At 40.9% G+C, this 14,197-nt stretch overlaps 1 protein-coding gene across 2 annotated transcripts in view; it reads left to right on the plus strand.

The window, feature by feature from the left end:
* Nucleotides 1-14,197, plus strand: part of JAZF1 (JAZF zinc finger 1) — a 297,907-nt gene that overhangs the window by 239,396 nt on the left and 44,314 nt on the right. For both annotated transcript variants that reach the window (XM_031455104.2, XM_064487488.1), the window contains exon 3: nucleotides 13,301-13,497. In XM_031455104.2, coding sequence (XP_031310964.2) covers nucleotides 13,301-13,497 — 197 coding nt within the window. The remainder of the gene's footprint in view (nucleotides 1-13,300; nucleotides 13,498-14,197) is intronic.

Here is a 14,197-nt window from a genome sequence, read left to right on the forward strand (position 1 = left end):
AAGGTGATTAGGGGATCCTGTAAAATACAAATTAATTTTTAAGCCATACTGAGTAGTAATTTTGTGTTATTCCCTTTTCCCCCTAATTTAAAGGACACCAGAAGTACCATTATGATATTCAAAGCAGCTCACCATCCAACATGATAATGGGTCCCCCAGAGCTAAGAGTTGGGAGTCATTGGCTCAGACATTCAAAATTAATAATAACCTTTGATGTGTCATGCAACAGCATATACTCTATATATATAATATATTGTGCTCAAACTCTGCAAGCATTATAGTTTAGCTCTGTGCGTGACACAGGGAGAGAGAGAGACCCTGCAATTAGGCCACTAACCATCTTACTCAATTTTGAAACTTCATTGGGCATTTCCCAGGGACTGTTAAAAATTTTCCTTTTTCTCTTGTTTCTCTTTTCCCTGTTCCCCATATATTTTTCCAGTGATTCAGTGAACACAGATGAGAAATATATGATGATAATCGTGGCCTAAAAAGGGAAGAGGGGAGAAAGTTTAACCAAGAAGGCAAAATATTGATGGCATGGCAGTTCATCATATGCGTCTCTCTAGTTTTGTGTGTTTTTGAAATTAGCTCTAATAAAAAAATTTTAATTATCACCACCCTCAACCCCGTCATCCTCTTTCCCCCAATACTGATGCATGGTTTACAGTTTACCGAGTATCTTTAGTAGTCCCAAGCTTCTTGAGTTAACTCAAGCAGGAAGAAGAGATGTAGAAGTTCAGACCCCTTTGATTTTTTTTTTTTTAGAATCTTACTTTTTAATTAATATTAAATCTTACGCAATCGTATTTAGACTAGTCAGGAAAAATCAGGACAGATGGTAGAGAATCTTGAATGCTGAAATGAGGGATTTAAACTTGAATAGGTAGGAAATGGCTTATACACTCTAGATTATCATACAGTGTTTAAATGTTTGAATCATTAGAATTTTTGACCATGGAAGTAAGATAAAACTCTTAATCTGTAATTTATGGGTTTACGTGAACAACTTTAATTTTATTCAAATGTTTGTGTGTGCCTGCGTACATGTAAATGTTTTTCTGGAGACAGGATCCAAGACTTTGTTTTCTCCCATCCCTCCTTCTCTCTCTCTTCCTTTCTACCTTCTTTCGCCCTCCTTTATTTATTATCCTGTTTCTAAGCCACATTCCCGCTTGAGTTAACACAAGATAAGGAAGAAAGTGGGTAAATGGCACATTTTTAGAAAAGAGTCAAATGAAATAATTTGAATAATGTTTAGCACTTTGAACTAAATTCTGTATATATTTGTCTGCATTGTATATTAATCACCAATGAGGCATTCTATCTTCAAATATATTCTAGTCATCTTCAAATGTTGATACAGTTATAAACATTATTTTAACTTACTTCCTTGACAAATGGAATACAGTAGCATAGAATTCAAACATGTTTAATTAGATAATTCTAAATTTTTAAAAGAACGATAAAATTAAACCACAAGGTTTCTAATTCTAGCTATGCCACCTAATCTTTGTGTGACATTCACCAAGTCACACCCCTTTGATTTTTTAAAAATGATTATTTAGTCCTCAAATGTGTGTGTACTTATCTGAAGAAGCAAATACTGAACCACATTTATCAAGTGGAAGCCTCCTAGAAAACCGGGAACACCAAGCCCTTTAGTCCAGAAGCAGTTTAACTGAATTTTTGCAACAAAAGGAAAGAAAAATTACTTTGAAAACAATCAGCTTCCAAGGCCTGTGAGACTTGAGGTCTATCAGCTTGTCATGCCCGCGTATGTATACTTTGAAAAAGGGACAGCCCATGTATAGAAATGACTTTGCCCTCAAAATAGTTTCCCTGCCCAACTGGATTAATCCATTTAAGAAGAAAATTCTGTTGACTCCAGTCTGTTCCCAAACAATGCTAGTCTGACTGCTACTCTCTGTATAAGTGAGTCACATCTACAGAAATAAATTTGAACGAGCACTTGGCCTTATATTTGTACTCATGAATGCGTGCTGTTACCTGAGTGTGCACTTAATAACATTGCTTCACTCTGGGGACAGCTCTCGTCTTGGTCATAGTCAGCTTTCTCTCTCAGCATTTTGTTTACTGTCTGCCATTGTTGCTCCCTGATAGTCAAAGGATGGATAATATATGCATCAATTGAGTTAGGACTTGCCTCCACTGGGATATTAATGGAAATATCAGTGGATACTGGGGGAAACATCTAAGTCAGAGATGGGGCACAAACTTTCAGCTTATGTGTCACTTTAATTCATGGATAGTGGCAAACAAGGGCCTGGTGAAAAGATTCTAAGGCTGAATCCAGAAGCAGCACAGACAAAAGTGCTGTGATCCAGTCACAATGGCCCTCGTGAGCTGACTGGACTGTTAAGTGGCATGAGAGCCACTGTGTGTGCCATCCTGGCATAAGCAAGCTGTCCCTAGTTGGACTCCTCTGACATTGAGAGTTCGCTACCATCCCACATGCTTCCCCTCCTCTTTCTCACCCCCAAACTTTCTTTAACCAGAGCCCTCATGTGCACCCCGTCCCCTGATGGTAGATTCACCCTGAGTCCCTCATCTTAACTAAAAGTTGACTGTCACCCAGCCCACCTGGTCAGAAGAGCTCACCTACATCATGGCAGCATCAGAGAAGGACTTTTCTTTGACTTTTGACCCCAGGCTTAGATATCTTTCTAAGTTCATCTTAGAATGGACTGCCTAGGTTCTCCCAACAAATGACCTCTTATGGAGGAATTATCTAATCAGATGGCTGTTACATTTTTAACATAATTCCTGGGTGAGAGTCAGGAGAACTGGGCCGACGCCCATGGAAATACCAAGACTCTGAGTGGTCTGACAGACGTGCAGTATTATGTGCGCCAAGTGCTTTTCATGCACTTACTCAACAAGATCTTGACACAAATGAGGTGGGTGTCTTATAAATGAGGATCCCAAGACTACAGAGGGTAAAAAATTTGCCCAAGCTTGAATACCTAAATCAGATTACAAGTTTGCCTCCAGAATCTAGACTTTCAACCACCAGGCTGTGTTCGCAGCTGTTAATTATACTGAAACTAAAACTCCAGAGACTCTAAATCCAATTTTTTTCTTAGTTTTTAAACTTCTCCCAGCTCATGAGGAGAGTTATGCATCATCTCATTAGCTGTTTACATGGAAACCTCAAATAACTCATTTAATTTATTTCCAGAGGAAGCAAAACAAGAAAACTCAAAAGCTATTTGTAGTTTTGTACCACAAAACCTCATAAAATGGAATTTCTTTGTTTTGTTCATTGGTTTTTACACGAATGTCAAATTAGCAATGAAAACCATGTGCGAGAAATAGCCATGGTTATTTCCAATTGGATGGAAGTAGAATAGGAATGGAAAGGATGATAGAGAGTTGCCAAGAGAGGGATATTCCAGTTGGCCATCAAACTAAAGATTTGTGGGCATCGTTTTCAGAAGTGGTTTTTATTCTTGGCATTGACGATGAAAGAGACCATGGTTTGCTCTGTTCAGGCTAAAGTAAATCAAAATTAATTGCTTCACTGATAATTTATGCTGACCTGTGGCTTTAAGTAGTGATTGCTGGAACTTGAACCAGAGCTTTCGTTAAGGTAGATTAACTATCTCATTCCTTAGTTGTGAAAAAATACCCAGTATTTATTGGGAATATACAAAGTAATGGTATTCAGGGATGGGATTTTGTTCATTATTGCAGTTATTCAGCTTCCACGCATGAATTTCATTTGAGTGCTAAAATTCCGGGAAAGAGATTATTGGTTTAAAGAAGAAGGAAAAAAAACTAATTCCTAAGCACTATTCACAGACAGCTAGCTACCAGTCTTTGAATGATACTGTTTATAAGTGTGTTTCCATTGGTCTGCAGTCTCCACATTTCCTGGGGTGGGCAGGCCTGGGAGTAGAGGCATCTAGCAGCCGCTGCCCCTCTGCGTCCCAACAAAGGGGCACTCCATTCCCCTTTCTCCTGGCTCTTGGAGAGGATAAGCTCCTGGATGTGGCTGCTCTGTATTTGGCTTCTTTCAGTTTGCCCAGCTTGTTGCAAATGTTTCCTAAATTTAATAGTTCAGGGTTCCTTGAGACTGAATTTTTAGCAATGGCAATGATAGAAAATAAAGTTAGATATTTTTAAAAACTTCTATCTAGAGAATAATTATAAGCAATATATTATTATGAACAGTATATTACAATGTACATATGATGTGATCGCCAAATAATGATAAAAGTAAATTTTGTATTGTAATGTCTCTGCATCTCAAAAAAATTTAAATTTCTTCTTCTGTTATTTCTATTGTCATTATAATCTCAGAATAAAGAACAGTCTTTCTCATGAAAGGATTATTTTATCCCAAGATTAAATCCTTCCTGTATTTTATGTTAAAATGGCTTTTTATTCTTAAAGAGAGGCTGGTGATGGTAGATGATAGATAAGATATACCGCTTGGCAGTAAAAATGGGTAGCTCAATATTAGTTATTAAATAAATATTTTTAAAAGTTTTTGATCATTCAAGCTATACCATAGGTGCCCTTAAAAAAAGAAAAATGGGGAAAGTTATAGCTCAGTGGTAGAGTATGTGCTCAGCATGCACGAGGTCCTGGGTTCAATCCCAGTACCCGCATTAAATAAATAATAAATAAATAAACCTAATTACCTCCCTCCCCCAAAAAAAATTAAAAAAAAAAAAAAAGGAAAAATATAATCACCAGGAGAGTAGATAAGAGGAAGGTCACCTCTTCCCTTGTCTTTTTTCCCCTTATCTCTTTCTCTTTTCTGCTATCCCTGTCCCCAAAAATAAAAAGAAATAAAATAAATAAATTAGCTACAAGACCTAATATAAAATTGGCTTGCCCTGGTCTTAATGTATTTTGTGCAGATTAGACCAGAACTACTCCTCAGAGTCTAGGAACTATATCCTCCTGTGTGTGTCAGATTAAAACTTAGTTTAAAAAAAATTATATATATATATGTATATGTGTGTGTGTGTGTGTGTGTATACATATATATATATAGTGTCACTTAATGAAATAAATCTGTCAGTTTTGGTTTGGTACCCAAGAACAAAATCTGATTCATTGGCTGGGTACTTCACAAATTATGCCCACAACTGATATGAATATCAGATGAAAATCACACACACACACACACACACACACACACACCCCTTCAGAAGTTAAGTGCCAAACTGATATGATCAGATGGTGTAGGGTTTTTTCCTGGTGCTGCTTTTAGTTTTATTATTTTGCATTAAAATTTTAATAGCAGCATGTTAAAAGAGGCTCTGAGTTTTGATGACACTGCAAAAAATTTTATAAAGCTTCAAAATCCACCCCGGAGGCCTCAGATCATGGAGGCAAAAATAGCTGTACAATGAGAAGTGAAACATAGGATTGTTGGAAACGGTGCTAAAACCTTCCTGAAATCAGTGTTACTCAGGAGTCCGCATTTTCTTTTGTCTACTGAAAAGAATGTTTCTTAAGTTCCTGATCACCAGAAAAGGCCCTTCTCTTAATGAAGAGGGGCAGACAAGTGATCACTCCACTTGCTGCCAGCAGGTCATGTTTCACTGGCCAGCTGTTTTAACCAAACACCCCTCAACCCCACTGTGGCTTTAAGTTGCTAAAATGAGACTTGCCCCATGAATTTATTAGCAGATGTGCATTTGGAAAGCCATTATTACTTTGAGACCTAGAACGGCTAGACACTCTGACATGTGGACCACACATGACACGCTGAGATGTACCCATTATTCCCATGGCCTCTTTCTAGTGTCTTACGGATTGTTTTCCTTCCTTACTGGCATTCTGTCCATACTTGTCCTGGGTTTTCCATAGTAGTGGTGGGAGAAAAGAAAAGTCCCTGAGGTACTTCCAACTGGAGAGATCAGTTGTCCTTGTCAAGTCAGAAATGCCATTGGAGCAATGAGTTAGCAGATTTGGGAGTATTTGGAACCGTGGTCTATCTGCCAGCTCCTAGAGGCTTTCCTCAAAGGCTTTCTCGGTTTCACAAACTTGTTTTCACTGAAAAATGGCAATACCCAAAGGGCCACTGAAAAGGCAGAACAAAGCTGTTTGAACTTCAGCTGAAGTGGTTGGATGTGGACCACATCAGAGCCTTGTTCAGCTTTATGGATCTCCCAAATAGAGGGCAGCCTTTAACTACGTAGGGAGACTTTCTGTCAAGTAGCTTGTGTAGATGGTTTCCTGTTGCCTGTCCTGCTAGAAAGATCTTCTATAATTGGAGTCTTCTCAAGAAATCAAAGCAGAAGAGTAAAGGAGGTATGTGGGTTTATAGATGCCCCAGCATATTGTCCTTAAGGAGAGGAACCTCCTGTTTGTATTCCAGCTACTGTAACTGTCTTTTCAAATTTACCTATGATTGAAGCAGTGGTTTAATCAATGCATGCAGAATCAGTGATGGTGGCTCTTTGCTTTCAGAATCAGCGGAATTCATAATGGTGGAAATTATCCTAATACTCGGTAGTTCAGCTCAGAAGTAACCAAATTGCTGTGTCAGAGATGAAAGACTTGTAAATTAGGATTTCCAGAACAAAGGTGTTCACATCCATTATGACATTTGTCAGACAGCGAGTGCCAGGCCCTGTTCCCAGTGCTTTTCAGATATTAATTCACTTAATCTTCACAATAGCTCTGTAAGGATAGGCATTATTTTCACCATTTTCAGGTGAGAAAACTGAGGCACAGAGAGGTTAGGTAAGTGCCCAAGGTCACACAGCTGGAGAACATAGAGGAGAAATTAGCATCTAAACAGTCTATCTACAAAGCCCATCTCTGAACTGCTAAGGTCATATTTTCAAACTGCAGGCCATAATCTGTTAATAGGTACAGAAATTAGTGTGATGGTCATGCCAGGATCTTTTGTTAAAATGAAATAGAATAGAAAAATTGCAGAGTATATCACATGTAGTAAGGATTGTTGCATGAAATCTTTGTTTCAGATATTTACATAAAAATGCTTTATCTTTGCTTCCAGATAAGTTTCACAATTCATATGTTTTCTGATTTTGGAAAGATAATATGGTGCAAACACTGCCTATTACATAGCACTCCCTACAAGATCTGGGACAGCCCCCTGTAGTCAAACACATTCAAATATGCAGTGAGGCATATGAATATTCACACTAAATACAATAAATAAAGTGCAAATAGCCTTTAAGCAGTTCATGTCAGAGTTGGTCTCCCCGTGAGTTTTGCTGCCAAACATAAAAAAATTGTCCAGTTTTCAGAGCTCTGGAGATTTCAGAATTGCAGATTGTTGACCTAATTACACATATGTGTGTACAGGCTCTCAACATGAGATGCATTTCTTCTAATGGATTGAGGTCAGAAAAAGTTTGGGAAGCACTGCATGATGCTATTGCTGGAATCATGGACTGTTGGAGCCGGGAAAGAGCGTAGGGGTGATATATTCCTTCTATCCATAAAGCCAAAACTGCTCAATTTTAACAAGTAGAAACACCAGAGCCAGACTGTGGGAGAGCACTGGGATTTCTGGAGGCCACCCGCTTCTTCACCCCAGAATGAGATGATGCACAGCTCAGGCCTCTGGACCACACGTCCTCTCCAGAGTCTTACAACAAGCAAACCACACCGCATCTCAGAGCTTGGATCCTTTTCAAGATTTTAAGAGAGACTCAAGTTTTGAGCGGTCACTTCGATCGTCGGCTTCTCCAAAGCCAGGGAAGCCCATTGGTTTGGCCCCAGCAGGACACTTGGGCTCAGGTGTTTGGCCAGAGAGTGAGGTGGCGGTGGGGGCTCTGCCCAGGCTCCAGCGAATTCTGTGAATTTCCTGAGTTTGTGGTTGAAACTGGTCTCCATGGACCAGCAATTTGACATTTTCCCCCTGTGGTGTTATATTCATGTTTCCACGTTTAACATGTCAGACTGAATGAACATTGTGGTCTACGGATTTAAAAGATTTATAATGGAGTCTTGAAAATTTACTTAAGGAATATGTACTTCCCCAAGCAATAACACATATTACTACAAATGACCGTATTAAATTAAAGTAGCTTGGGCATTTCTGATTTGTAGGAAAGTTAAAATTAATCTTACGGCAGTTTCGGTTTCAAAATGAAAACATGACTTTGCCTGACCACAGGTTTCCAGGCTGTTAGTCAACAGTGAATGAACCCTCAAGTGACTCTTTTTTCTTCTTTAAGAAATAAATCCAGTTCTCTCTATGTGTAGAAAAGTAATACTAGAAGGAAAATACCCTGAAAAATCAACCATAGTTGTATCTGGAAACTTCAAAAGTTCTGGTTCTATTTTTCTTCATAAGCTGAGTGGTGAGGACACAGATTGTCATTTTATTCTTCTTTAAACTTTGCTCATAAATATGTACCCTCAGTTGTGTGTGTGTGAATTCTGGAATTTTTAACAATGTTTTTAAACTCAAGTCACAAATCCATATAATTTTTTCTATAAGTGTCCTTTAATGAAAGATCTTATTATAATTTTAAGAGAAAATCCTTTCTTGATCCATCCTTCATCTCTTCCGCAGTTAGCTCCTTTAGGGAGTAGTCACGGAGTCTGATTCAAATGCTTTTTTTCCACATTAAAAAAAACAATAATAATAATTACAGGTATACTGGTACATGTTTAATGGCTGACTCTCGGATTGGGGGAAAAACCCTAATTTGTAATATTCACCAATTTCTGCGGTGTAAATACTCCTATATCGTGGTCAGTTTCAAGCTACCGACATTATATTGCTGCACAGATTTGGGAAGAAACGTATAGTAGCATACACCACCATATAGTGATTCTACCAGACAGATACGGCAGTTTTAAGGGAAAGAACAATAACAGAAATAATAACAATAACAGAAATAATAGTAAAAGTGGAGTAAAATTATGAAGAACTTAGAAACTTTGAGTATTATTACCTTTGTTTTTAGTATACTTGTTTTAATTATAAGTTCACATACTTGAATTTTTAATAATAGGTGTGTTTAACAACTGGCTTACAAAATCCCTAAAAATTTAATGATCAACTCTCACAAGCCAGTATGAGCCCACACTGGCACATTACTCTACAAGATTAGAACACTTCCCATCACAAAACAGGAAGAATTCGGGGAGGCGGGCACAGCCAGCCTTCCCCATCACAGCCCAGGGAGGCTACAAATCCAGGTCCCCCAGGAGCCAAGGGGCCCCCCACAGCAGAATATGGCAGATGCTGAGAGGATGAAGCCCCCTGCTCCTCCAACTGCCCCACTTCCAACATGTGAACCCCCAGAGGAATTCCCTCTGCATTTCCCCAGCCCCTAAACTCTGGCCCCTTAACCCCTTCCAACTTTGAAAACATGACTCTGAAGCAAAAACAGGAAAGCTCAGGGTTCTTTGATGTCCCCACGGCAGTCCGGTAGAGCAGGAACTTTTGATTTAGTCCTGAGGCGTGACTTCTTGGATGCGAGCTCCACCACCAGCCAGCAAAGTGACCTTGAACGGGCAGGCCCCTTCACCTCATTTCCCAGTTACTTTGAAAAATGAGGAGGTTGGACTAGGTGATCCATCTTCTCCAGGTTCCTTCCTGCTCTAAAACCCCACGTTGGCTGTGATTACTGAGGGCCTCAGAAAAGATCACCACTCATGTCAAGACCCGCTGAGAAAAACTCATCAGACCACAGAGTGACATGACTTCCCAAGCCCGAACGCCTCTCAGCTGTGGGGATACAGGAGAAACATTTCTAATCCTGATGATGGAAAGATCTGGGCTGTGTTCCTTCAAGGATGTGTCAAATAGCAGCTGCCCTTGAAGGTGGAAAATGCTCAGAGCCCAGTTCTTGGCTGCAGTCTCATCAGGTTCTTTATAAACTTGTCTCCCCAAATGATTCTTTACCATTGGGAATCCGCACATCTTTTGACAGACAACATATTGATGGAATGTTGCTTGGGAACTTTAGGGTTTAAGTAAGTCTCAAAAAAATACATAAAGTACCGTTGATAAGTGGGAGAGGAACAGTGCAACACTGCCAGGGAGAAACTGGTGAATTTTATCCGGCACTCCCAAGGGGTGTATATGTCTGTGCACGTGGGTGTTGTCACCGGGAGTAAATTCTGCAGCTGTGTGTCTTGGTGTGGCAAGGTTGCCATGATTTATGGGTATAGCTGTAAGTTCATAACCACCAATCCAAGGAGAAGGAGGGAGGGTGGAGGGAGAGAAGGATTGGCAGAAGTGTTTTATGAGTTTCATGTTTAATGCTTTTAACATGGTGCCTCATTCTTGCTTCTGGAAAGCACTTAGCAGATATAAGCCAAAAATAGATTGCTGTCCATAGCTGACCAAACCCATGCGGGGGTGAAGGTGAGGGATATGCGTGTGCATGCCGTTGTGGTGGTTTATAGTTGTTTTTATATCTGAGCTGTAAGAGTATTTATTTTATAATAAAAAGCATGAGCTGTTGATACTTTTTTTTTTTTTACCAGAGTAAGAGTAGACACTGCAGAGCCTCTCCATCTCAATCTCTCTCTCTCTCTCTCTCTCTCTCTCTCTCTCTCTCTCTCTCTCTCTCTCTCTCTCTCTTTCTCTGGCAAGAGTTTCTTTCTGACACTCTGTGCTGTCTTGGTTGATTCCTGGTCTGCTGTTCCATAATCCATCCTTCTAGACATGAGACACGAACCAGGTGCTTTCAGAGCCAGAAGCATGCAGCACATCCTCAGGGAACTTGGAGTCAGGTAGACAGGATATACCGACATAACCACATTTATGAAGCTTTCTCTAACATAACACCCACTTCCAACATGGCAGGCACTGATACCTCGTTTAATCCTCACAACAGTCCTCTGAAGTCAGCACTGTTATTACCCTGTCCACTAGCAGGTGATCTTCCTCCATCAGGAACATTCAGACTCACAAGGTAACCAGGGGCTACCGGGCGCACTAGGTCTCTTCAGGGGAGTTGAGGGCAGAGCCACCACCTGCCAGCAGGGCTGCGTCAGGTCTTCTGTGAAGTTCTCGCTGGGACACAGGGCAGTCTGTCCCGATGCAGATATAGATGCCCCTTTGGCAGAGGTGGGAGCTGCCCTGGAATCAAAGTCCTTGCGACCCTCCCTGGGCATGCTCCCCAGTTCCCTGCAGGGGACTTGTTCAGGTACAAGACGGCCATGCTTAGGAAGCCCACGGCTCAGGCTTCCTATCAGGTATGGACTAATCGATTGTCCAGATGCCATTCACCAGACCGGGGCCAGTCTTATCATAAGCCCAGTAGTGTGTTTGGCATACCAGAATTAACCAAAGATCAAAGTCTCTTGCAGAAAGGGAAAAGAGGTATGTTAACCCTTTACCTGCAATTATAAGTCCCATTTTACAGAGAATAAACCTGAGGTTTAGCGAGGTTAATCAACTTGCCTTAAGTCACATAGCAAGTAACAGAGCCAAGGATTTGAACCACGGCCTGCCTAGCTGCAAGTCCGGCTCTTAACGAAGATGCAACGCAAGATGTAAATTGTGCATTCCGTGCCATAGCATATCTGTGTTTTCTCACTGTTTAAAAAACTAACTTGAATTACCTACTCTGAGAGCCCTTGGTCTTCCTGGAAGAAGCAGTACGTTCACCCCTGGTTTTGCCTGCTCCCTGCCACCCCACACACCCAGCTGGAGAGGCTCCGCTCCGCACCAGGTGGTAGTTGTCCTTAGAACAGCAAGAGAAAGAGCTAGTTCCTTGCTTGTCTCTGGAGTCCATATTTTGAGTAGAGGCTTATGAGGGGGGAAAAAGCAGTTTTAAGAGCAGCAGAACCAACTTTGGATCTGAAAATAAATGAGTACTGGGCTACCAGGTGCAAACAATTCTGTTTTGCGTGATCATTCCTTTCTTCTTTTTAAATCATCACCATCTTGTAGCACAACCTAAGAGCTCAAGACAAAGCGTGTTGCTTTATTACAGTCTGATTCAACATATAAAATCCAGTTTGTATATCTAGATTGCATTGCAAAAGCCCTTCAAGAAACGTGCATTCATGTTCCAAGTGTAAAAGTAGACATTTTAAGACACTGTAATAATATTGGAATATTGTTTCATTGGGTGTTTAAGGAACGCTGAGTTTTACCAGGCATGAGAACTAACTACGCCATTGTGTATGAAGGAGTTTGGTAGGCAGAATGTGAAGTAGGTTGGGTAAAATACTATGTTTAAGCACAGTGAGATTTGTTTATGATGAATTGTATTAAAATAGTCAAAACACAGTTGATGGGAGGGTGGCAAACAGAAAGGACTTGGGGCTACAGTTATGTTTTTGTTCTTAGCTTTGACGTTGGGCACAGATGGCTGTTTTATCATCTAAACACCTTCTAATACTCTATTCACTAGCCTTTCTGTCACAGTTTTCAGAAATGCAGTTGACATTTGCTATTTAGCTAAGAGATAACCATTTCATAGATGGTTTTAAATCTCTTATTACATGAATTTATGACATGCTAGATTACAGTGCGAAAAGAACAAAGTTGGAATATTCCTAACGTAAGAGAAGTGTTGAAAGAATAACTGAAGTTTCCAAAGTGAAATTATCAGGAAAAGTCACCTGTCCCTTTATGACTAATAAAGTCACAACATAAGGCGATCTCGCTCAGTGACCTTCCTCCATGTACTAAACTCGCCCCCTTTTCTTGGTTCTGCTTGGGCAGATTTATTCAGTCACCCTGTAAATGTTGACTGGCATGTGCTTGGCAGCGTGCTAGCAATGTTACAGGGACTTGAGTCCTTTCTTGTCAGTTAATGACTGGGGAGACAAAACCTTCATCAGCCAAGAAAGTCTTAAAAACCCAAATAACAATATGAGAATCCAGAGTAATACAGAAAAGAACCAGTTTTCATGAAGCCATATATGGTCAGTGGCACAAACAAGAAATACTACTGACTTACAGGTGGAGGAAGTCTTCTCTGCCTGGGGGTGGCTAGGGAACTTTGAGAACAGGGGTACTTTCTAAGGGCTGAGCGGACCTTCCTTGAGAGGCAGCGTCATAACTGAAGGCAGTGCAGTGAGTACAGATTAAAGTCTGTGTGTGTTCATTTCCTGTAGGGAAGGTTTGCCCAGGGAAGAAAGTGTTCTTACTTTGAGGAACCTTAGCACAACACACTAGAAGACGACTTCATCTCATAGGAGAAGGGAAGCTGTTGCGAGTTTTTGAAATTGGGGCAGACCTGTGAACAAGCCCCTTTCCCAGGCTGGAGCATCTGTCAAACTCAGGTTCACTGTCATAATTCCTCCTTCCCTAGAGATGGTCCCGGTTACTCATGGACGGTCTCTTCCATTGTTGCTGCAGATTCATGACAGATGCTGCCCGCCGAGAGCAAGAGTCCCTGAAGAAGAAGATTCAGCCCAAGCTCTCACTGACCCTGTCCAGCTCCGTGTCTCGAGGGAACGTGTCCACTCCACCACGACACAGCAGCGGAAGCCTTACTCCCCCTGTGACCCCGCCCATCACCCCCTCCTCTTCATTCCGCAGCAGCACCCCGACCGGTGAGTGGCTTTGCCTTCGGGGGGGCGTGTGGGTGGGTGGGTGGGTGTGTGTGTGTGTGTGTGTGTGTGTGTGTGGTGTGCTGGGGGACCGGGGACAGATGATGATGATTCATACCCACCTCTTCTTTGACCCTTTACTGGTCTTTGTAGAGTTTACTGATCCATTCATCTATTTATTACTGAAGAATATTTGTAAATTATTGTTTTTAATATGTATGTGAGAAAGGTTTTATAGCTGTTTTCAGGTCTTTACCATTTGTTATGTATGAAGTGATACAGTGTCTTAGCTTTGCTTCAGTCAGTAGAGTAGATCAAACAACACTGATTACGTGTTGATTATTGCCATGTGTTGATTATTGTTGAAGCTGGGTGATGAGTACACAGGAGTTCATCATACCATTCTCCCTATTTTTGCTTAAAAAATCTTCCATGATAGAATGATTAATTAAAAAAAAAACATTGAGTGCCTCCCACATGCCAGGCCCTGAGCTACAGTAGTGAGCCAGAGGAGACCCGACCCGCTTCGTCCGGGCGGGCTGAGGCCTGGTGAAAGATGTTGGCAGTCTAGGGGCCAAAGTTACCCTCCCCCGGTGTAAGCAACTGAAAAATAAAACACGATTCGGAGCTGAAGATTAAAATCAGCTTTGTTACTGCTTAAGGCAAAACTGCAGAATAGAGCTAGGATCTGTAACAGCTGACT

Source organism: Camelus dromedarius, chromosome 7 (genome assembly GCF_036321535.1).
Source record: "Camelus dromedarius isolate mCamDro1 chromosome 7, mCamDro1.pat, whole genome shotgun sequence".
NCBI classification, from domain to species: Eukaryota; Metazoa; Chordata; class Mammalia; order Artiodactyla; family Camelidae; genus Camelus; species Camelus dromedarius.